The sequence below is a fragment of the Acanthaster planci genome, linkage group LG20 (assembly GCF_054643075.1).
Source record: "Acanthaster planci isolate LZ-2023a linkage group LG20, COTS_SCS, whole genome shotgun sequence".
In the NCBI taxonomy this organism is placed as follows: Eukaryota; Metazoa; Echinodermata; class Asteroidea; order Valvatida; family Acanthasteridae; genus Acanthaster; species Acanthaster planci.
The window spans coordinates 8,742,435-8,764,696 of NC_141796.1; the positions used below are offsets into that span (position 1 = coordinate 8,742,435).

At 44.0% G+C, this 22,262-nt stretch overlaps 2 protein-coding genes across 4 annotated transcripts; one reads left to right on the plus strand and one right to left on the minus strand.

Annotated features, from left to right (window-relative positions):
• The first annotated feature begins 1,177 nt into the window (after positions 1-1,177).
• On the plus strand, positions 1,178-13,494 carry LOC110975051 (uncharacterized). Of its 3 annotated transcripts, none has more exons than XM_022227149.2 (3): positions 1,178-1,817; positions 9,330-9,468; positions 11,080-13,494. In XM_022227149.2, exons 1-3 carry the CDS (start codon positions 1,755-1,757, stop codon positions 11,712-11,714), a joined length of 837 nt encoding a protein of 278 aa, XP_022082841.1. In that variant the 5' UTR covers positions 1,178-1,754; the 3' UTR covers positions 11,715-13,494. The 3 variants fall into 3 exon arrangements, with proteins under 3 accessions (XP_022082841.1, XP_022082844.1, XP_022082845.2); XM_022227152.2 differs by having other exon boundaries at positions 1,184-1,817; positions 9,357-9,468; XM_022227153.2 differs by lacking the exons at positions 1,178-1,817; positions 9,330-9,468 and adding an exon at positions 9,489-10,651.
• commd9 (COMM domain containing 9) lies at positions 12,685-21,627 on the minus strand. The gene is made up of 7 exons (XM_022227154.2): positions 21,515-21,627; positions 19,764-19,895; positions 19,313-19,397; positions 18,414-18,468; positions 17,748-17,782; positions 16,157-16,260; positions 12,685-15,138 (listed from the first exon to the last, which is right to left on the minus strand). Exons 1-7 carry the CDS (start codon positions 21,557-21,559, stop codon positions 14,998-15,000), a joined length of 597 nt encoding a protein of 198 aa, XP_022082846.1. The 5' UTR covers positions 21,560-21,627; the 3' UTR covers positions 12,685-14,997.
• Between the last annotated feature and the right edge of the window lie 635 nt (positions 21,628-22,262).

The following is a 22,262-nucleotide window of genomic DNA, read 5'->3' on the forward strand; positions in this document are numbered from 1 at the left end:
TCAGTCCACGGGTTAGGAAATGGCTCGTCGAAGTTTTTTGTCTCCCGGTTATAACTCATTTGCGTCTGAGTCTTAATATGAGCTTAAATCAATTTGATTCGAGAGACATTCCTTTCCATACCTACCAACAATAAAATTTCGAATGTGCATGTATCGATGTACAGTTCCGCGCGACAACATACCTGTACCTATAAGGGCAAAGAGCGAACCATGGCACCTCCTTGGAAACAAAAGATTGTCCGGCGAAACAAAGTAAAGTACATGTAACTTTATTCATAAATAATAATGATTAGATTAAACGAGAAGTGACAGTGTGCCAGCTCGTCTGATAAAAAAATACAAGTAGCCTACGGATAATGGTATTCAGGAGAAAGAACTTACAGCTGACATATAAAGACAGGCAAACGGCCGAACTCACAGGTCAGACAGCAGATAGAGATTGTTTGTTGGTTATTTGAAAGGTAGACAGCACGAGCGCAAGGCCTATCGCCACAATTCCATGTGTACTTGAACACAAATCGGTTCATAAGTAACTAAATTTAAATGCAGGGCTTGGGCAATTTTGGGAGATAAGACTGCAGCATATTAGTACCAGGCTTAATTCCTGGTACCCTGCAAACTTGAAGGTGCAGCGGTGGGGGACGAGCCGGTGCAGGCCAGTACATGAGCCGAAAACTCCTTGCGCCGGCCGGCCTAATCACAATTAAATTTTGTGTGCATTCAAATTTTCTACGAAATAGAGCATTTTATGGCCTGTGAATTTAAAGATTTGTAGAAAAGATAGGTTTAGGCAAGCAAAACGAAAACCAGCTTGTGTCTGAGCGAGGTTTTGAAGAAAACGGTCTATTTTTCGAGAAGTGTAGGCATCGATTTTTCAATGGCGAGGGGCTTCATGACCGCTCTACAGTCACCTAGTTTCTGTGGAAAAAAATATCTTCAAAGTCATCGGTTAATGAATGGTAATTCGAAAAGAAAATGAAAAATCATAAAACGGGCTTTAGCTTGATGTGTGTCTCGAACGCCTGACAAACTCGTGAGTATTTTTCCTAATTTTTTGAAGTTCGGGTATTTATTACTGTTGGCTATAGCAGTTTATTCATGGCCTGCACCCGTGTGCTACGGAGCGCGCCCTCGGTCATCGGGTGGCAGTATTCTCTGTTATCCGACGGCTCGATAGGCGATAGTGAAAACCTAGATCCAAGGATGTTTAAATGATCCATACTCTTTCTAGTATAGGGTCATCATCGATCAAGCTGACTTGACTGGTTCTCCTGGGGTCCTGTTGCCCCACAAGCGAGGAAAAACCGGGAGCCAGGTACGCCCGGGACGTTTTCCACGATCGAATGCTATTTTGAGCCTGTCCCATCCAAACAGATGTCGCTAGTCGCGTGACTGTGGTTCGCCCGAGAGTACTAAGGTCTGGTTATTATGGAATTTGCAGCAGCTGCAACACTGAAATCATTCCCTCTGCGTAGCTCTCACAGAGGAATATTCTGAATACGAAATGAACACTTTGCACGGCTGCCGATTAAATTAACTTATTTTTTCAATTCTGTTTTCGGCTTTATCATTACAATGGATCGTCCACTATAGTCGGCGCGCAGGGTACGTCATCATTAGAACGCAGTAGGCCTACGGAATCTGCATCTTTGGCGCGCGCATGTGGTAAAGCCATCTCTGGATTTCCTTTCTCATCGTGGGATTATGACCGGGATTTCGGAGTGATTTTAGACGAGGTGCCTTCTGCCTTTGCGATGATGTCGAGCACGTACGCTCCGACCCTTCTATCCAATCCTTTCGAAGCAACACCAGAAAAGGTAAGAATCGCCCGATTCGAGTTTAAGCTCACAGTCGTATCTAGTATCATCCGAGCTTAACACCTAGAATGATTTCCGTCCTGCATGTCATTCAAAAGAGTAGAGTGCTTTCTCATTTTTGTATGCTGTTTCACATCAGACTTCATTTTTATCCTCTCTTTATCGACAATTAATGCTTCCATTCAAAAAAATCTAGTAAAAGTTCCTAATGATGTGAAGTCTAGCCCATACGAATCCTTTCTTCTCCTTCCTGAATTTGAAATTATTTTTTCCAGTCTACATTTCCTTTTCCCGTTATTTGCTTTCTTTCCTATCCCCTACAGACAAATCATCATATTTAACCTAACTCTGGCGGTTTCACTATTTCCTCCAATTCTACAGCGCGCTCAAACAGGCCTATGTGCATTTTTTTCCTGCATGTATAGGCTCTGCGTGATGTGCGAAAACAATAAATCATACAATTCTTATTCTTTGATATTTTCTGTAAAGGCCTTGCGTTTCACAAAACACTGCATGTATCAATGATCTTTTTTGTTCATTGACGCTCAATTTAAACACTTCAACCAAAAGCCAGACAGGGCATATGCTACATTGGACGCCATGACAACACAAATGCGAGTCTTCTATTTTCAAGGTAGTACATGTTCATGTACTATAAAGCAACAGTTGAGCTAATGATATAAATTTGCTGATAAAACGCTGATAATTACAGTGACACAGATAACCACACGTTCGTGGTGGTGGCGTCTGTTAACCTGCTGCGGTTGAATTCTATTTTTAGGGGGGGGGTTGGTTAAAAACGGAAAGCAGTAATTTTCGAAGACTCTATTTTCACGAAACACTAAATAGCCGCTGAAAGACCAAAATTTAGAACTGTTGATTTGCGTTTGAAACTGACTTAAGGAGCTTGGGATGAAGCCATGGCAGAGAAAAGTTTAGATTTGAGGAGAAACAAAACACATCACCATTCTGCACGTGGAAAACTATACACTCAATGCAAGTACATATGCCTGAGATATCCAGGTTGCAAGACCTGCATGAAAGGGTGTATATTGTAACTGAATGAAAATACAATATTAAACTGTATGTTGAAAATGTACGAGTATTCAAACCTTTGCTAAATGCTTGAAAAATATTCACAAGAAGGTTTGCAACCTTTACACTTCAACCTGCTCGGTACACAATTCTCAACCCAAAAAGCCAGATGTCAGTTTTACAATATTGACACGGCCAATGTTAAACGGTAAATGTTACAACTTCAATGTATTTTTAGATAGCGGTTGTGTCATGGACGTCATAATTGTGCAAATAATGACAGTTTTCTTTGTTAATTACGATATCGGTGGATAGTGATCTTGTAATTATGAATTCCCCTACCACACATGGTAATAGCTTAACAAATTATAAACCTGAGGTTTCACCTTTATCTGTATTTTTGTCACTTGAATATTATAGTAAGTATAGGGAGTACGCAAAATCTGGTATACTGTGTTATCTGATTGCATAGAAACGTAAAAATTTGAATTCCCCAGACTAAAGACACTGTTGCTCTACCACGTGATTCGGGAAAAGCTTTTGCATAGCGACCACCATCTCTGGAATGGACTGGTTAATTCCGTTGTGCCGTTCCTGGGCCTATCCATTGAGAACAGTGTATTGTTGCAAGGCGTCTCTTATGTAACTAAGCAAAAGCTTGCCCCAAAGTCACTATAGCAACAATGGTTTAAGAAAATTCAAGTTGTTATGTTCACGTCAATTTAAAGAACTCAGTGTACCAGATTTTATTCAAATTTAACTCGCAAATGGCTTATTGCATGTTGAATCATGGATATAATTCAGATACTGAGTAATCCAAAAATTCTATCATTTTCTAAATGTTGCATATACCAGCTTTGAAAGCGTACGGACCATAACAACCACGGCTATACGATCGAGTACCCAACTAAAAATAGTATCTGGTTCTGGTTATTGACTCTAGAACTCGAAAGTTTTTTTGCAAGCTCCAAATCAACTTTGCTTGAAACAAACCACTTTTTATCCATCAAGTGTCGATAACAAAAACAACATGAGATTACACATAATTACAATTGGGCCCAAAAGATGTTGGCTTGCTATAGTTTCAGGTTTTTCGCATGTGTATAGTTGATATTGTGCGGTACGCATGGGAGATTATGCAGGTACCCAGCGGTTCAACCATTGTGTCGAAGGAATGAATTGCAAATTGAAGGTCAAATAAAAATGAACTTTCGTACATGAACATGTTTACTTTGAATATACAGGTTGTCGTGATATAGCGAATATAATGTGTTAAAGTTTCTTCCCAAAGAGGTATAATATTCACCTTGTTAACTCAGTCCAGCATGTCTGAAATTCAGACTAAAGCAATAATGCCGCTCACGACCTGTTCGCTAATATGGAGTACATAATAGTACATCAACGTGTCTGGCTATGAACTCTACGTGATATTTCCATCTGCCCTCTCGGGGCAAAAATACCAAACATGTGTTTCCTACGTTTTAATTACAAGCTAGGACGCTATAGCCCAGTTTAATAGTTGAACAATGTTACAGACATGTTAATTAAAAATAATGAAAGAATAAGGTTGCAAGATCGTAGGTATACGTGCATGCATTATAAAAACTTCACATTAGCATTACACTTCTCCTCACTAGGATTGGAAAAGATGGGATCAAACTTCTTCCGTGCATGGCATCGTTGCGAAGCAAAGTCACGTCTGCCGCGCCGACTTGCGATCGTGAAGATTGTTGAGGGGAAAGTCAAGTTAGTAAAATGGATGGCGAGCAAAATGGATGTGGGCAGATAAACCGGTCTGCCTTGTTAATGGTAAACGGCGGGCGCAACTTGATTACCCTTGTAATATATCACAGACATGAAATGGGCAACTTGGGTGTCTTCTGACTTGGAACTAGGGCCTTGTAAGATGTGAATTACATGTCTGATATGGACAGAGAGGGGTGTATGTCGCAGTGTACAACGAACATTATGCATTCGAGAGATAGCAAATTCAATCCATTTTGTGTCCAGAAGTTGACACATTATTGTCACTACATTGCAAGGCAAAGAAAAAAGCAGCACGCCACCTAGTTACAGTATGAAAGAAGGGATTTTGCGTCTCGAAACAGTTCCTGCCTTTTGTGAGTTAAATTTGAATAAAATCTGGTACACCGAGTTCTTTTAATCTACGTGAACTTAACGATTTGAAATCTGTATACTAAAGACACTGTTGCTATACGTCATGATTCGGGGCAAGCTTTTTCTTAGTTACATATGAGACGCCTTGCACCAACAAACAATTTTCAATGGATAAGAATGGCACAAAGGAACCAGTCCATTCCGGAGATGGTGGTTGCTATGCAAAAGCTTGCCCCGAATCACGATCTGGGCACAACACTAGACACAATTGAACGACATTTTGGTGAAGTGCATGTAAGAAGAGGGGACCTTGTGACAACTATCTGTTCGCTGCACGGAAAAAACTCACGTATGTCCCCAACTGATACAGACACACCATTTCGCTTTATAGTGTAAAATTCCCCTCAGATATAAATTCTACATCTTGAATTCTTCTCTGTGATTCATCTGCTGCCTTATTTTACTCTGGCGACAATTACTGTCATGGTTTGTATACAAGTTTCAAAGAGTGGTCAGTGTTTTGAGGTATTTTTCTACCATTCTGCAGGATAATGCTATTCTTACAGTAACTACATGTACACAGCAGTGTGTAATGTTCACAGCTGTGCGTAGGCGATAAAGAGAGCAGGCCAGAAGTGATTGACGCGCAGTATTTACACTGAAGGCACTGAGCAAACATGTTTCTAAGAGAATAAATGCTGATATTGGATTCCGTGGGGGACTTACAGGATGGAATAGCCTGTTCATTATTTTGATGCATTTTATCCAACTGCGAGAATCCGGTTCGTAAGGGATTTCGTCACAAAGGCGGACGCGCCACGATTTCCAGGCTCCCATTGGACGATCGCTGAAGTCCGGTTCCATGGTTCACGTTAATGGCGATCATTGCCTGCAACTCAATGTGCGGTGCATGCGCAGTGGGCGTGGGTTACGAACCGGATAGCGACACTTTCACTGATGAATGTTTTTTGCCCAGGAGAATCGACAACTTGTTTAAATGTCGGCACATTTTTATATAAAGTGCGGGCAGGATTTGAACCTGCTCGGGGAGACCCCATTTGATTTTGAGTCCAACACCTCCGACCTCTCGAGCCACCGCGATATGTTTACGATTGCAAATATTGTCAAAAAATGTGACAGTACGTGTTTGGGGCGCGGCAAAGTTAGACAAGTAAAACATAATGACGTCACACTTTGTTTACATGTACGTGTCGTATGTGTCATGCGCGCGTGCCCTTTTACGGGGGGCTTGATGGATTGCGTCCTATCCAACTATGTAAACAAAGCGATACGTCACATTTAATTTTGGAAATTTTTTGCCCTGCCCGACGTGTATTTTAACACTGTATACTCAGTGTTGCCCCCGAAAGCCTGTGAAAAAAAATCAGAATCAGAGCAAAAATCCTAAATTAAATTAGAATCTCCTCAACACAAAAATCCATCCTGAGAAATAGCATTAGGTCATATGTTACAGGTCTATACGAATATTGCATTCTGGGGGGCTTATGGAATAAAATAATCTTTTCATTTCATGCATCATTCTCATTTAAGCTGTGTCGGAGCGTTGGGCGACCTGAAATGGGTATGAAACATCAACATGTATGGCGTCCTCCCATAGCAAAGTGTGTCATAAATGTTGTTCACCAAATATAATGCCAATTTCGGTATAGTGCTCAGTATATCAGTAATCCGAGTACTTTACCGACAGTCACCCTTATTTTCGATAAATGACACTTATGATGCACTTTGCTGTGGGAGGACGCTATGTTTGTAGATGTTTGATACGAGACTTAGCTGGCGCAATCGGTCTATTCTCATACCATTGTTACAACAGTGTGATTGTATAACACCTGGCTTGGCTGCCAATTTCTAGCTTTAGTGGGCCACCGTGAAAAAGTATGGTGCCGAGGGTCCTGCGTTCAGTTAATTAATTGTTCTTCTCGCAGGATTTGAAAAACGAAGAAAAATGTGCATGAACCTGTGGGTTCCCGTCTGAGAACGTGGTTGGCGCCACCTTTCCCGGTGCGCAGTTGGGCGTACAGACTGATCCAGTCACTGTGCATTGTAGCAACCAAGACCTTTTCTTAGTTCCCTTGTAAGTTCCAAGAGTTTGCAACGTGTTGGCCAATCACAACGCGCGAAATTTGTCGACCCTTTCCAAACGCGCTTGGGTCGACAAATTTCGCGCATTGTGATTGGCCAACGTGTTGCAAACTCTTGGAGGCGCACTATTATGAAACACCCGCAGAATACCCCGCCAGTCTAAAAAAATTATTATTATTGAGCTAATATTGGGCAAGAAGTAACAGAATTAATTAGTGCATAATACATTGAAGTACACAAAACCCCGAACGAATTAAGCGAATGAAATCAACCGAAGCAATACCGAAGCAATTTCGGTTTGAATCCTTGGTAATGTCGCAGGAATTGTGCCAGATAATGCCCCCCCCCTTACTGAGATACCCGCCCACAAGGTTTCTCCACGAGTCTCCGCCCGAAGCGAAGTCAGTGGTAGTTTTAGACGATCCCTTACATGTCTCAGTCTCATGTATCCATATTCTCTACTTAATAAAAGTGGTACTGGAAACTTAACTCTGCGCCTGGTCATCAGATGCACGAACCATCGTTGCAAATTGCTGGACCATCACGAGCAGACGTGTTGCTAAAAATGAACGTCGAACTCTCGCAGGATGTGCTGTCAGAGAACGAGACTCTACGCAATCAGCAAATTGTGGAATGTGATATCGCCCCCCATTTATTTGGGCCCAAGTGTAATGCTTTCCTCCAGATGGAGGGAGAATCGAATTCAGACTGGTGCCCCGTTACAATTGTTCTATTGCACTGCCATTCTACTCGAGACATGTAGCCACAGCTGCTACGGGACACCACTGACATTAAAAAAAATTTAGAAGGTGCTAGTTCACACTGCTCTCATCGCAGTTAGCTTTGATGCTAACAACTGGCGGAAGACATTCGTTTAATCAAGGGACAAAAATGAATATGCCTTACACAAACCGGAAAATCACTGCATAGCGAAAAAAATTGTGAATTATCGCGTGCATCTGTGAGTGGAATTTGCAGGGTTGTGACAAAGATTCTCGATTGCAGCGTGCGTGCCCCATCCGGGACACCGTATTCGTCGCCTCGGGCCAGTTTTCGTTGAGGCTTTAATGCATTGGTTGGACGTTATCACCAAGAGACGGCTGCAAGATTATCAGATTCCGCGGAACGAGTGTTCTGCGCCAAAAGCCGTAGGAGGGCCGTCCGGTAACCACGGACACACGAGCGAGCCGTCTCAGAGGAAATGCGCTCCCGTTAAATCCACTCTTGGTCGTCCGAATGCGTTGACTTTTTAACTGACCGTTTCAACAACCTCTCCTCCCTTGCTAGTTCCCAATTTGCGTTACCGCGGCAACGCTCTCCCATTGGCACGAGAAGAGGACTTTCCGGTGAAATCCCTGCTCATTCAACCCTCCACTTTTCCAAGCCGTGACCACTGACTAAAATGTCAAGATTTAGCGGAGCGTGAATCACTGACATGTCGTTAGTTTGGCTTTGGTGCGCCATCAGGCAGGTCGTTAAACACAAATTTATGAGGCAAGGACTGGAGACAATTTGAAAGATGCCATTTGCTGACGTCCCCAATTTTATTTTACGTTGGGGGAGTATCAAATTGAAAAGCAAAGTCATAAAGTGGTAAAGTGTGAAACAGGTATCACCCGCGGGACATTTCAATAAGCCTTAAATACTTGATGTGGGTAAAATTAATTTTACTACTGTGACAACTTTGACCAGAAATCGAATACGTGCAGCACATGTATATCTCTCGTTCAGTCTACACTGATACAGACTCCAATTACGAAATAACAAGACCCTAACGTGAATTTCATTACAGCTGCCCCGCTTCGTGAACACCTTTCCCCGCTGGAAATCTCCAGAGGGAATTTTTTTTTCATTTGCTTGATTTCCGCGCCAAACACGTCAACCACTCTTTCTCGATCCATTTTACAGTGCTATCGCCAACCCCCACGACCCTATACATACAAAAAAGCTAATTTTTCTGAGCTTGGATTGGAGAAATTTTGTGCGACCGGTGGTCTTAGTGGAAGTGCGCATGTGCCATGTACTACCCAGAAGACTTTGCATTTCCTTCACAGTATTTCGTATGAGATTAGACATAATTATATATAACGGGAACAAAAGGACTGGCCTGCAAGATGGCTGCCACGCAAACCCTCTATAGGCCGCCCTGTGGGACTAGTTTCATTCGTAAATTGGCGAAGGCCTTAACTGTGCTCTTGGTCCATTATAAACATCCTTGCAACACCCCTCCCTTTTTGTCATTTATCCCCATTTCAGCTGTTTTCCCATCTTGCACTCACTCAGGATAACGACGCAGGAGACAGCAGCAACGGGGACCTGCACAGAGACTCACGAGTAGGAGGTGACGTCAAAAAGGCCGGTGACGTCAAGCAGAGTAATAGCCACGAAGACGACGGTAATAGACTTCAACCCCCCCCCAAAAATCTTTAACAACAAAGAAATCCAACACGTCGTCAAACAACTGACGCACTTAAGATCCCGGTTGCCAAGGACGAAAACATTATTTTTGCGTTTTCTTTCAAAGCGTTCGCCAGAAGGGCTGCCGGGTGGCAGCGACAGACTTCTTTTCAGTGATGGAGTGTGTGTTCAATTAATCAAACAAGGTGCGGGAATGACAACACTCCCGCCTTGGAACACAGCAAAACAAGGCCAATTTACCAACGAACTGAAAGCAGTCGCTAATCCCAGACTATGGTATCACTTCCAAGAAGCTGATCTTTCTGACACGCGCGTAACATGTGACAAAAACAATGTCCCGAGCCCTCACAATAAGAATCCGACAGTCGTTTTTCTCTCTTCTTTTGAAATCCATCCAGCAAAATACCATCTCCGGACTTTACAGAGATAGACACGACACAGACGTTTCAAGTGTTTCTGGACACGCGTGCCTGATATACCGCTACACACAACGCGGGCGATTCACAATAGTGCGCCTCCAAGAGTTTGCAACACGTTGGCCAATCACAACGAGCGAAATTTGTCGACCATTTCCAAATGCGCATTGGGTCGACAGCTTTCTTGCATTGTGATTGGCCCACGCGTTGCAAACGCTTGGAGGCACACTATTGTGAAACGCCCGTATTCGTAGCTTGCCTTGTAAGGCTGGATGGCGGTGCGCTTTATGTCAACTGTGATTTGTGCTGTGGACGCGGTCCCAGATGAACAGCACAGGTCATAATGCTTGGCAGACGTTTAGTAAAAGCTACCAGAAAAGGGAAACAAACAGGTGGGAATAAACAACCAAACAGACAGCTGTTATAGATGCCATTGTTAAAACAGTCGTTCAAACTATTTGTTTCTTTGATTTCCGCTCATCTCCCAACATTAACCCCTGAGGAGAGGCAGTCGTGTGTGGCTAAAAGAAGAAGGGATCCCCTGCCTGGGGGAAAAAAAACGTGACCGGCGGTTTGAAGTGCCGCTAATGGGGATTTCTCACTCATGCATGCGTACATGATGGATGATCCACCGGATATGGGGGGATTGGTATTCAGATGAGGGCCGGATGCACCCGGGGAAAGACGATACAGTAAGACGAAGGGTGAAAACGGGATGGATACAGAAAGAAGAGTGGGAACACGGTGAGAGGCAGGCCATGGCAGACAGAGGAAAGCATAGGCCTACCTGTACTTATGACAGCTGCGCTAAAATACTCTGCGATCGTCGGATAAACTACGGTGGAGGCACTGAGTAGGCTCACTTATGATTAACATTTTGTTTAGTGGAAGAACTGGGCTGGATTGGAATTTGACCCTGCGATCTTGGAGCACGCGGCATTGCTATCGAGCCCTTTACCGGTGTCTCTAGCTTTGCTGAATGTCGATGCCAATGCTATGGGTTTAGGCTGACTAGCACCCTTTGATCAAAGCATTGTGCAAAACTGCATTGTGCATGTAGTATTCTGGATTCGGAGATTGCAAGTTCATTCTAACACCAGTCGTTTTCATTTTTCATTTTTTTTTCAGCATTTAAATTTTCAACATCAATTTTTTAACGCTATCCGGTATAGGCCTGGTTTCGGGTTCCCTGAGGTCGCCCATGCAGACCCGCGTGCGTCGCATCTCGGCTGAGCTGAGGCTGTCGGCCAGCTCCAACCTGGACAACATCAAGAGAGCGGGCAAGGGCCTCTCCTCCGGCCTGCATAACGTGGCCAACAAGCTGCCCCTCCCGGCAATGCCCAAGTCCCTCAGGAGGCGGAGCTGGCACTACGAGGAGGCGGAGGAGAACAGCCTGCTGGAACCGGACTCGCTGGCCCAAGAGGAAGACGGAGAGGACAAGATGGGCAAAGCCAAGAGCAAGTCGTCCGAGAGCTTAATGAGGAAGGCGACCAAGGAAGACGGGGACGTCACCCGCGGTGGAAGCGGGGACCGGGACCGGACGGGGAAGTCGTTCCTGGTGAGGAAGTGGGAGGCGCGGAAGAACAAGGACCAGGAGAGCAAAGCCGACGACAAGAAAGACGACAGCAGTCCTGGAGAGGTGCCGGAGACCAGTAACCAAGGCACCGAGGCCCTCTCTGTGGAGTCTATTCCGATTGCTTTTGAGCCGTTGACGCTTGGACAACGCCCTACCACACCTACAGTCACTATAAGCTTTGATGAAGATCCTCCTCCGAAGAAGAATTCAAACAACCCATTTCTGGACTGAGAGATGTGGCTGGAGTGGCTTCTTGAAAATTTGCCTTGGACGCTATCATTACTTTTGTTTTACAGTCCATGAACAGAGAAGTTGGAACCTTTCATTCCAGTCGGACCATTTGGGACTTAAACCTGTATGCGAAACTGGTCAGCGCACGGCTATGTCAGTCGATCTGCACGACGAAGCTGATTTTTTTTCTGAGCCATTTAAACTTAAGCCGAGTCCGCAGAGTTTTGACGTGTCTGAAGTTTTGCCAAGCGTGCCGGGCGACATTTCTACCAAGCCAGTTAGACCGGTCAAGATTATTGAGTCACATCAAACAGTTGTAAATTAGTCGAGCAAGATGGATCATGGCCAACTGATTTCATAGACTCACCAGGTTGGGCTTTATGACTTTATGTGACTGCCAAGTCAGTTTTGTATTGGCTGATCTAATTGGACCATGGCTAAGCGAATTGATCCTGGACTTATTAATCCAAGATGGAGAGACTTTGTGAAATAACCCCAGAGGCCCAAAAAGTTAGTGCTCCAGCGCTTTTGTCAGAAACCGCACAAGTGATGACGCAAATGCTACTGAGTGGTGACATGAATGAAGCATGACAGAACAAACATTTTTTTCTAAGTTAAAAAGATTCCGTTCGGCTGCTATCTGGCCCTTGTCAACTCAATTTGGGCCCCTCTGCTGATGTCAACGGAAACTGTCAGCAAGGAACAAAAGGCCCCCCCCCCAAAAAAGAAAACCTCTCATTTTGCAACTGCGGAACTTTCGATGTACACGTACACGCTCCCGACAGGTTGAAGTGGAGTGAATGATTAATGCTCACTCACATGGCGAAATTGAGATGATTCACCGTGGAATTTGCACCACTCTAACGCGCAGATGTAATCTCTCAAACATTCTCTGAGGATGCATCTATAGTGCGCCAAACAGCATTTATTGAACAAACATCGTGTTCACAGAACAAATTGGCAAGGGAGATTTGGTCGCCTTAATACATTAAATGTAACTTTTATTACAAATTTCTAACGACTGTTGACACTGCTTGTTGGTGCTGGGTTTTCATAAGACTAGCCTTGCTTTGAAAATGCACAAATATATCTAACATTGTGAAAATATATTCTTTGATTTTGTTGAACCAATAGTTCTTGATTCGCTTTATAAAGTTAGACTAAAGAGAGATTTGACGATCGATCTTGGAAAACCAAACGGATGAAACAATCATCCACGAAGAATATATATAATTTTTTAAAAGTGATATCAAGTATTCCTTTGCTTAAATGTGTTGCCTTGAAATTCCACTTAACATAATTCTACGGAGCTAAGAAGTTGTATAAAAGATTAATACATGTATATCACCACTCTGACCTTTGATGTACGTCGGTGTCAGTGGTGCAATCTTTACATCTCTCAAATTTCATAAGGGGCAACTGAGCAATGACAGGCCATATCAAATCAATCGGCTGTGGCTAGCAACAACACTAAGGTGTATGAGAAGTGGCTGCAGCTGCCAGTAATAGTGGCTCCAGCGGGTACTTGTGTTGTTTCCAGCCAAGCCGTAACTTTTGGACAAGGCCTCTAATAACCAGGGTCCATGGTATACTGCGGTTTCAAATTCTGACACCACTTTCTGTGAAAGGTACTTGGAATATACACTGCCAAAATCAAATCTACTTTTCAAGTCTGATGTTGATGATTCAAATATGTACAAACATTAAAGGTATTTTTGCTTCGATTTGGCTTACTGGTTCGTTATTAATCATTAAATATACCACAGTAGAAACCTAAGAATTTGTCATTCAATTTATTTTAAATTGGACAACGAAAATCCATTCCTATTAGATGTGCATCCTGTTACCATCGAAATATCTATACGCGGAATGCAGAATGGAATTGGAGGTCACAAATTTTAATCGCCCCGTTTTACAAGCTTTGGTGGACCCAAAAGTGCACAGTTTATTGCAGATGAATTTTAATTTTTGTAATTTGGCCACGAATAAAGTATTTCAGCCATTACCACTAACAACGTGGGATCGAAATACAGTTTTCAATGCTGGGGAGAAATTTACAGAGCGATGGAAGCTTGAGGTTGTCCCAGCTTTTTAAGTCGACATTTCCAAACTCCTTATCTTCTGTAGAAAAACCAACCCAAGTGCTACCCGGTGTGACGGTCTAAGCTGTCTCCCAGTCTCAGCGGTCCCCCTTACCACATTATATGGTAAAATACGTCATGCCATCTCTGCGCACAACGGGGAAGTCGTCCGTTTAATGTCCAGCTACTCAGGGGGACCGCCGAGACCGCCACACTGGAACAGCTACAGTTGGCCCCAAAAAAGAAACCGATGACTTGGTATTTAGTGAATTCCTAGAGTTAGTCATCGACAGTGTTGTAGTCGAGACCTCTTAAGACCACCACAAGGCTCCAAAAGACCATCATAAGAACCTCACAAGACCTCCGGTCTGGATTCAAGTCAGAAGATATTTGATTAATCTCTACCAAAAGCATTTCTCTGCCATTGTTCAACCTCTTAAACAGCCCTGTGATGGTATTTTGAGTTACTTACCCGTGACAGTGTGTCTTGTCTTATGATGGTCTCAGCCATCACAAATCATCCATTCTGAAGACAAACGCTATCCCAATAAAATATGTCAAGGGCTTCCCGTGGTTACTGTTCATCCTATTGTGCGGGCTGTGAATTGGCTCATCGCTGGCTTCTGATTTGACTTGAAAGTTGGCTTGTGATTCGACCTGTCACTACCTCATAATTTGACCAGTGATACCAAAGACTGCCTGTTAATCAAGTATGTCCAAAATTGTATCAACCCAAATAAATCAAGGTCGTGCACTTTCAGTAGAATTGTCAGATTTCCGCAAATGGTAAGATGACGTCAGTGCATTCAGATAATCCCAAATGGTGATTCAACGAGACGGTGTGCTCTCCAACGTGTTTGCAAGAGGAAAAATCACGCACAAAAGCAATGTTATCTCGGCCTTTATTTCAGCAGAAATGTTGAAGAAAGAGGCATGGTAAAAGTTACATTTCTTCTACGATTCTTTGTGTACAGAACCTGCACACAATAACAACGAGCAGAGGTTTCCCCAATGTTGTGTTCAAGTCCATCACAAGTCCCTGTAATTCCATCACAAGTCCATCACAAAGTCATTCTGTCTTAAGCCAATTCACAAGCTATTCAAATGAGCTGTGACAAAAGCATTCTTTGTCGAGGATTTAAAGGCTAGATTGCATTTACTTTTATGGATACTTTCATAAAATGACTTGTAAAGACTCCTCGTCATTTCTGCGCGACCGAGTTTAACTGGTCGCGGATTTTCCCTAAGCCGTCCAGCATGGTGTCTAGTGTCTCCTTGCTGAGCTCCACGTTCATAGTGGATGTTTCTGGAGCTGTGTCAACTCTTGTTGGATTCTCCTGAACCTGTAAATGGAAGAAGTCAATCATCACATCGGACAAACCACACATCCAACTGGAAGGTCAAAAATAAACTCCAAGCGTCACAAGAGACTGGGCACCGTTTCTGAATTTTCCATTCCATGCCCGTGAAGTGAAGAAAGAGAAGCCTGATTTTGCAACTTTGGTTTTATTAGACTTATGATCAGCATTCTATTGCCGACACAATCAGCTTTTTTGTTAGTAAAACATGGGCTTCAATAATCCTTTTGCGACTTAAATTTGAATAAAATCTGGTACACTGGGTTCCTTAAATTCATGTGAACATAACACTTTGAATTCTCCATCGTAAAACACTGTTGCTATACCTCGTGATTCGGGGCAAACTTTTTCTTAGTTAAATAAGAGGCGCCTTGCACATACACCAACACACTTTTTAATAGATAAGAAGGAGACAAAGGAACCAGTCCATTCCAGAGATGGTGGTCGCTATGCAAAAGCTTGCCCCAAATCACAAGGTATAGTAACAGTGTCTTCAGTCTGGGGAATTCAAATTGTTACGTTTATGTGCAACAGATAACTCAGTGTACCAGATTTTATTCAAATTGAACTTGCAAATAGCTTATTCCTTGTGGTCTTTTCTTGAATATGCCACTTTGTGCACCGAAAAAAAATCACAATTTAATTCGAAATTCAGACTTTCTGCCTAAACATGTCCAAACCTTTTATGGTGGGGCCGGACCTTGTTTTTCTCTCAGATGCATCTCACAAAATGAGCCACAAATTATCTGTGTCGATACTGAAGCTTGCAAGTTTGCAAGAAATCATGCCCCCTCCAAATTTTGTAGGGTTTTGATAGATTCGTGACTAAGACCCTTACTGCAATAAGCTGATTTGGTATTTCAATAAGGCAAAGTCAAACCAGCCCAGGTTTGTTCTGTGAGCCACCATGTCTGATTCCTTCGTCGTAGTGTCAGCACACCAAAAATTACATCAATCTTCTGCAGACTTCTCAGCATGATGTGCATGATGTGTAAATGCTGACCTTGAGTTGAAGTACACATGTGGGCACAGACATCCTGGCCAGTGTGTCTGAGGATGTCTTGATGTCAACCCTCCAGTCAAAATCCACAAGACGCGGCAAGGATACTGGGACAGACAAAAACATCGCACAGAGACTAGTCAACCGAATCCATGCCGGAAACTATGGTCACTGTTTAGGTACAGAAGCCATTAGCCCGAGCACGCCACGATAGACTGCAGACCTGACTATATTCTCTAAGGACATGTAATGGGATTTCATTGATTGCTATGTCCTTTAGTATTCTGATGCTACCTTCCCAATATAAATCCGGCCTGCCTTGCATTCAAGCACAAACAGACCAAGGCTGGTAAGGTATGATCTGACAAGGGATAAACTGGGTGCAGAATCTGAACATAAGTGGCACAACCTGGGATATACTGGTTGCAGGATCTGAAGGTGTGTGGAACAAGTTAACTTTGGATATCCCGGGCGCAGGACCTTGAAGTGTGTGCCACGACCTGTGAAGGCTGTGAAGGTATAATATGGCCAGAGATATCTTGGTGTGGAATCTGAGCATGTGTGGCACAATATGGAAAATCCTAAGTCAGGACTTAAAGGTGTGTGACACAACCTGGGATATCCTGGATGAAGGACCTCAAGGTGTCTGGCAAAACCTGGGCTGTCCTGGGTGCAGGATCTGAGGGTGTGCGGCACAACCTGGGATATCCTGGGTGCAGGACCTACAGCTGTGAGGCACAGCCTGGGATATCCTGGGTGCAGGACCTGCAGCTGTGAGGCACAACCTGGGATATCCTGCATGCCGGACCTGCAGCTGTGAGGCACAACCTGGGATATCCTGGGTGCAGGACCTTCAGCTGCGAGGCACAGCCTGGGATATCCTGGGTGCAGGACCTGCAGCTGTGAGGCACAGCCTGGGATATCCTGGGTGCAGGACCTGCAGCTGTGAGGCACAGCCTGGGATATCCTGGGTGCTGGTTTTGAAGGTGTGTGGCACAGCCTGGCATATCCTGGGTGCAGGATCTGAGGGTATGTGGCACGATCTGGGATATGCTGGGTAAAGGACCTGCAGGTGAGAGGCACAACCTGGGATGCTACAGGTGCAGGACCTGAGAGAGTGTGCCCAACCTGTGACGGCTGTGAAGGTGTTAGTATACCAGGGATATCCTGGGTGCAGAATCTGAAAGTGTGTGACACAACCTAACAAATCCTGGGGGTGGGATCTGAGGGTACGTGGCACAATCTGAGATATCCTGAATGCAGGATCTGAAAGTGTATGACCCAACCCCGGATATCTTGAGTTCAGGATCTGGGGGTATGTGACACAACCTGTGACATCCCGTGTGCAGGATTTGACAGTGTGTGACACAACCTGGGATAGCCTGGTGGCAGGGCCTGAAGGTGTGTGAAACAACCTGGGATATCTTGAGTTCAGGATCTGGGGGTATGTGACACAACCCGTGACATCCAATGTCCAGGATCTGACAGTAGGATGTGACACAACCTGGGATATCCTGGTTTCATGATCCAAAGGTGTGTGATAAGCCAATATATATCACAGAAAGTAGAACTCACTAAATGATGGGAAACTCACTTTGGCTATTGACAGATCTGTTTCTCCATGTTGTCCTGCAGATAAAGAAATATACTGTATCATTCCAAAAAGACAGCCAAATTCAGTAAGTCATCCAACAAATGACCTTTTTGGTCAAACATGCGGGCAATGAACAAAACAAACATACCAAAACAACAGATTGATTCATGTAAATGTCATTTATGTGGCAGTGCAATTGCATCACGCTCACATGCATTTTGACAAGTTACAACACCCTAACAGTCTCAAGGGCAGTGAAGATGAGCGTGCCACCAGGGCCAAATTTCATGGTGCTGCTTACCGTAGAATTCTGCGCTTACAATCTCCATTCTGCACTAACCGCGCAAGCAGAAAAATTCTGCACTAACCCTTTAAGCACAGAATCCTTAGTTAAGGGATGTATGCATGCTCACAAGCCAAATATCCTCGCTAACCCATGAATATGTTCGCGATAAGCACAGAATTTCATGCTATGGTAAGCGCTGATATTTCCCTTGCGGTAAGCAGCCTTGTGAAATTGGGCCCCTGTACCCAAATGTGGAATCGATGGCTTCTAATTCTGGTGGCTGGATGGGTCTGTAGGACTTGTCTCATCTTCAGGAGAAAGAGGACTGGAGAGTCCAAACCCGATGGAGTTTTTGGGTGACAAATTTAATTTTCACTCACAAATTTTCGGCAAAGATTCTGGTGAGGAGGTCCTTCAGATTCTTGTGGAAGTCACCTGGATGCAGATGTGGGGAAAATTAATATCTTCACCAGATCTTTGACAGGAAGCCACAATACATCAGAAAGTGAACTCTCAAAAGCTGATTGTAACTTTGAACAAACTAGGAATGCTCAAAGAGAAATTGAGCAAGAGTTTCTTCAGCAAAGTTTTCACTTGATTAGATCAGGTCCCAGACATCTGTTCCTTCTTGTAAACATGTGACACACGTTAGGGGAAATATTCACTTACTGGATATCTCTGTACTTTTGTTAAGCTTATTTAAGTTTCCATAATTAGTTGCAGTCTTAACTTTGAGTAGCCTACAGCCTAAGTACAAATCTTGCCAAATTTTCCATCTTGCCCACAGCACAGACCCCTTGTTTCTCCCTATACAAACATGTGTACTGCAGAGACCACACATTGGCTCAGTACTAGAAGGTCCTTAAAGCAATGTAAATTCTTGGCAAATACTCCAAGGGCCATATTCTGATCTTGCAAGAAGTATTTAACTGAAATAGAACAAGTTCCAGAGGATTTTATTTGTCCAACAAATTTTGTGAGGTCAACATACTGTGCTTAAATTTCACCAAATCCTCTAGCCCGATTTCATGTCAAAAGCAATGTTTTCAATATAGATCCTTTACTGCAAGTTTTACTAAGGACCTCTTTGGATTGACACATCAAGTAGTCTTCCAACCCCAGGTGAAAACCTATATGAGAAGTGATCACTTTGGACCCACAGTGTGGATGGTATAAGAAGTAGAACAACTCTACTAAGTATTACAGATAAAAGAAAATTGCTGCATACAATGTCCATTAAAACACATTTACTACACTGGCACATGTATGTCAGACTTACTTGGGAAGACAGCTTGGACAGAGGTAGCATCTGTACAGCCAATGTAGAGTACATTCCGGATGAGATTACCGAGGGACCGTAACAACTGATTTTCAAAGAAGCAAAATAAGAGGAACAGATGAACTTGGATAAGTTGAACATGGAAAAGACGAACAAGATGGAAGTTTAACCCTTAACCTCCCATATCCTTCATGGTTTCTAAATGATTTTGTAGGATTGAGGAAAATCCAGCAAAATGAAGGCTGCTCTACAGTACACGGGGCTTAATGTCCCTTTGAAGATTGAGGTACAAAAGTGTGCCACTGGATCCCAGTAAAATGGCAGATTTGGGCAAATTTAAGAAGGTTCCAGTAGAAAACTACACAAGATGAAACCCTAAGGGACTACACAAGCATGGCTTCAGATGTGGACGTGGAGCTGTGAGACATCCGAGCCCTGGTCAGCTCAGTACCTTGCTAGCTTCACCCTCACTGGCAGTCAGCCCCTCGGCGACCTTGTGCACAACCTCGGCCGGTGGCTGGATCAGATCTCTGTAAAGGAATGCCTGATTGCACAGCCGCAACACCAATTCCTTGGAGCTCGCCTGGAGTAGAGATTCCAAAATGTCACAATCAGTCATCACAGTCAGTACATGTACATGTGCTGGGAATGGAAGCCATATAACCTCTAGCCTGCCGAAATTTTTGCATAAATATCACTTAAAATGAAACAGTGCTGAAGCATTGTAAGACAGATGACAAGACTACAAGTTGTGAGAAAGCCCCATATAAAATTAAATTACCACCGACAAGGTGGAATCCAAACTTAGGGCCTATATCTAAATGTTTCTTGTGACATGCTCTCCAAGATCAAGTCAAAAAGAAAACAGAACATGCAGAAAAGAACAGGTGACTGTAGGTCAACTCGCCCCCTGGCCAACTCGCCCCTTACCAACTCACCCCCTGACCGATTCGCCCCCTGGCCGACTCGCTCCTTGCCAAATCGCCCCCTAGCCAACTCGCCCCCTGACCCACTCTCCCCCTGGCCAACTCGCCCCTTACCAACTCACCCCCTGACCGATTCGCCCCCTGGCCGACTCGCTCCTTGCCAAATCGCCCCCTAGCCAACTCGCCCCCTGACCCACTCTCCCCCTGGCCAACTCGCCCCTTACCAACTCACCCCCTGACCAATTCGCCCCTTGGCCGACTCGCTCCTTGCCAACTCGCCCCCCTGGCCAACTCGCCCCCCTAAGTTTGCCAAGCACGTATGGCCAGCCCATTCACCATTTAATAAAAAAGAACGGAGATGGAATCGGTGATTGCTGCCCGTAAATTTAGGTTCTGGGGTTTGTAGCGGGCACTCAAAGTTGAAAATTATGAAAGTTATACTGTTTAAAGTTTGCTGGATGTTTACTTTCTGTGGAATTTGGGGTAAACATTATTTTTTAGATATTGGTAAAACTAATTCAGTATTATCGTGTGTATGGGCCATCTGCATCACTTCTGCGGACCTCAGTCACATACCCAAATATTAATGGGACAGAGGGTTGAAGTTGCTGAACCTGAGGTTATGTCTGATGTACAAAAAACCTAATCAGACAGTCAACGTGGGAAGCGCTAAGACGTTTGAATAAATAAGTGATTAGTGGTGATGTCCAAATATCCATCACCGTCCGTGAGTCGTTCTTGTCGCATCGTTGGTTAGAACCATTCAGTTTTTTTTTACACATTGGGCCGGCCATACTTGTTTGACATTCCCAGGGGGCGAGTCGGTCAGGGAGCGAGTTGGCCAGGGGGCGAGTTGGTAAGGGGTGAGTTGGTCAGGGGGCGAGTTGACCTGACACTGAATAGGCCTAGGGCTAGTTGAAAAATTTATGAGTCTCCCTAGAGCCTAGGCGACTATGAATGAGTATGATAAGCTGGTAAGCCTCATTGCTAATCTAGCATGAGTGATTTTGGACAATTGTGGGAAGGAAAAAGGAGCAAACATTTCCCCCCTTTTCTTCCCCAACTGCCTTTCTACCATCAGACCACTGAGCAAAATCACCCATGATACGCGGTACGCGTGCGGTCATGGTGGCGGTCAGGTGACGGGTGATGTCGGCCGCGCCAACCATGCTAGGCCTAGGCCCTAATTCTTTCCGCAGTTTCAATTACTCTGTTATACGTCGATGGAATCAAACTTAGAAATACATCCAACAAAGGGTTATTTCCCAAAGCTCACCTTCAGAAGTACATTTAAGCTGTCGTAATCCACTACTTCGGTCATTTTTAAGAAGTTTATGACACACTTTATCTCTGTACCGTAATTCAGTTCACACCTATCCACTGTACATTGCCCAGACGTACAACCTAATAGTGGATCCTTTAAAAAATACCCACTTGGGTATCTGACTAATCACTGCGTGAATAGAGGGCGCTCTATCGGTGACATAAGGGTGCACTGAACTAATTCAAGCTCCATTGAAAATAGTGTAAAATCAACCAAGTTTGGAGCCCCATGGCAGGCAACTGAAGTCCCTGAGGCCTCTCAAACAAAAATCAATGTGTTGTTTGGTCCTTCAGATTTCATTTGATTTTCAATTTTTAGTAGGTTAACCAATGAATTTTTTAATTATCCGCCCAAAACAAACTCACCCCCCAAAAAGTGAATGTTGCCAAGCCCTCCCAGCGGCCATTTTTCAAATGACATCCCTCACCTTCCTGGGGCTCTTCTGACTAATTTTCAATCCCATTTTTGTCTGCTTTGCCCCCAGATGGGTGCCCCTGAATCTACAGAGATGATTCTGGGCCATACTGACACAATTCCACCATTTCCTGGCCCAAACAGACCCCTCTTTTCGAAACAATCTCTGGGGGTACTTTTTCTGCGCCTCGGCCTGGCGGAGAATTTTCCTTGAATTGGGACACTGCACCCTTTATATACACCCCTTTTTCACAGTCTGACACAGAAACAATGCTGAATGATTGAG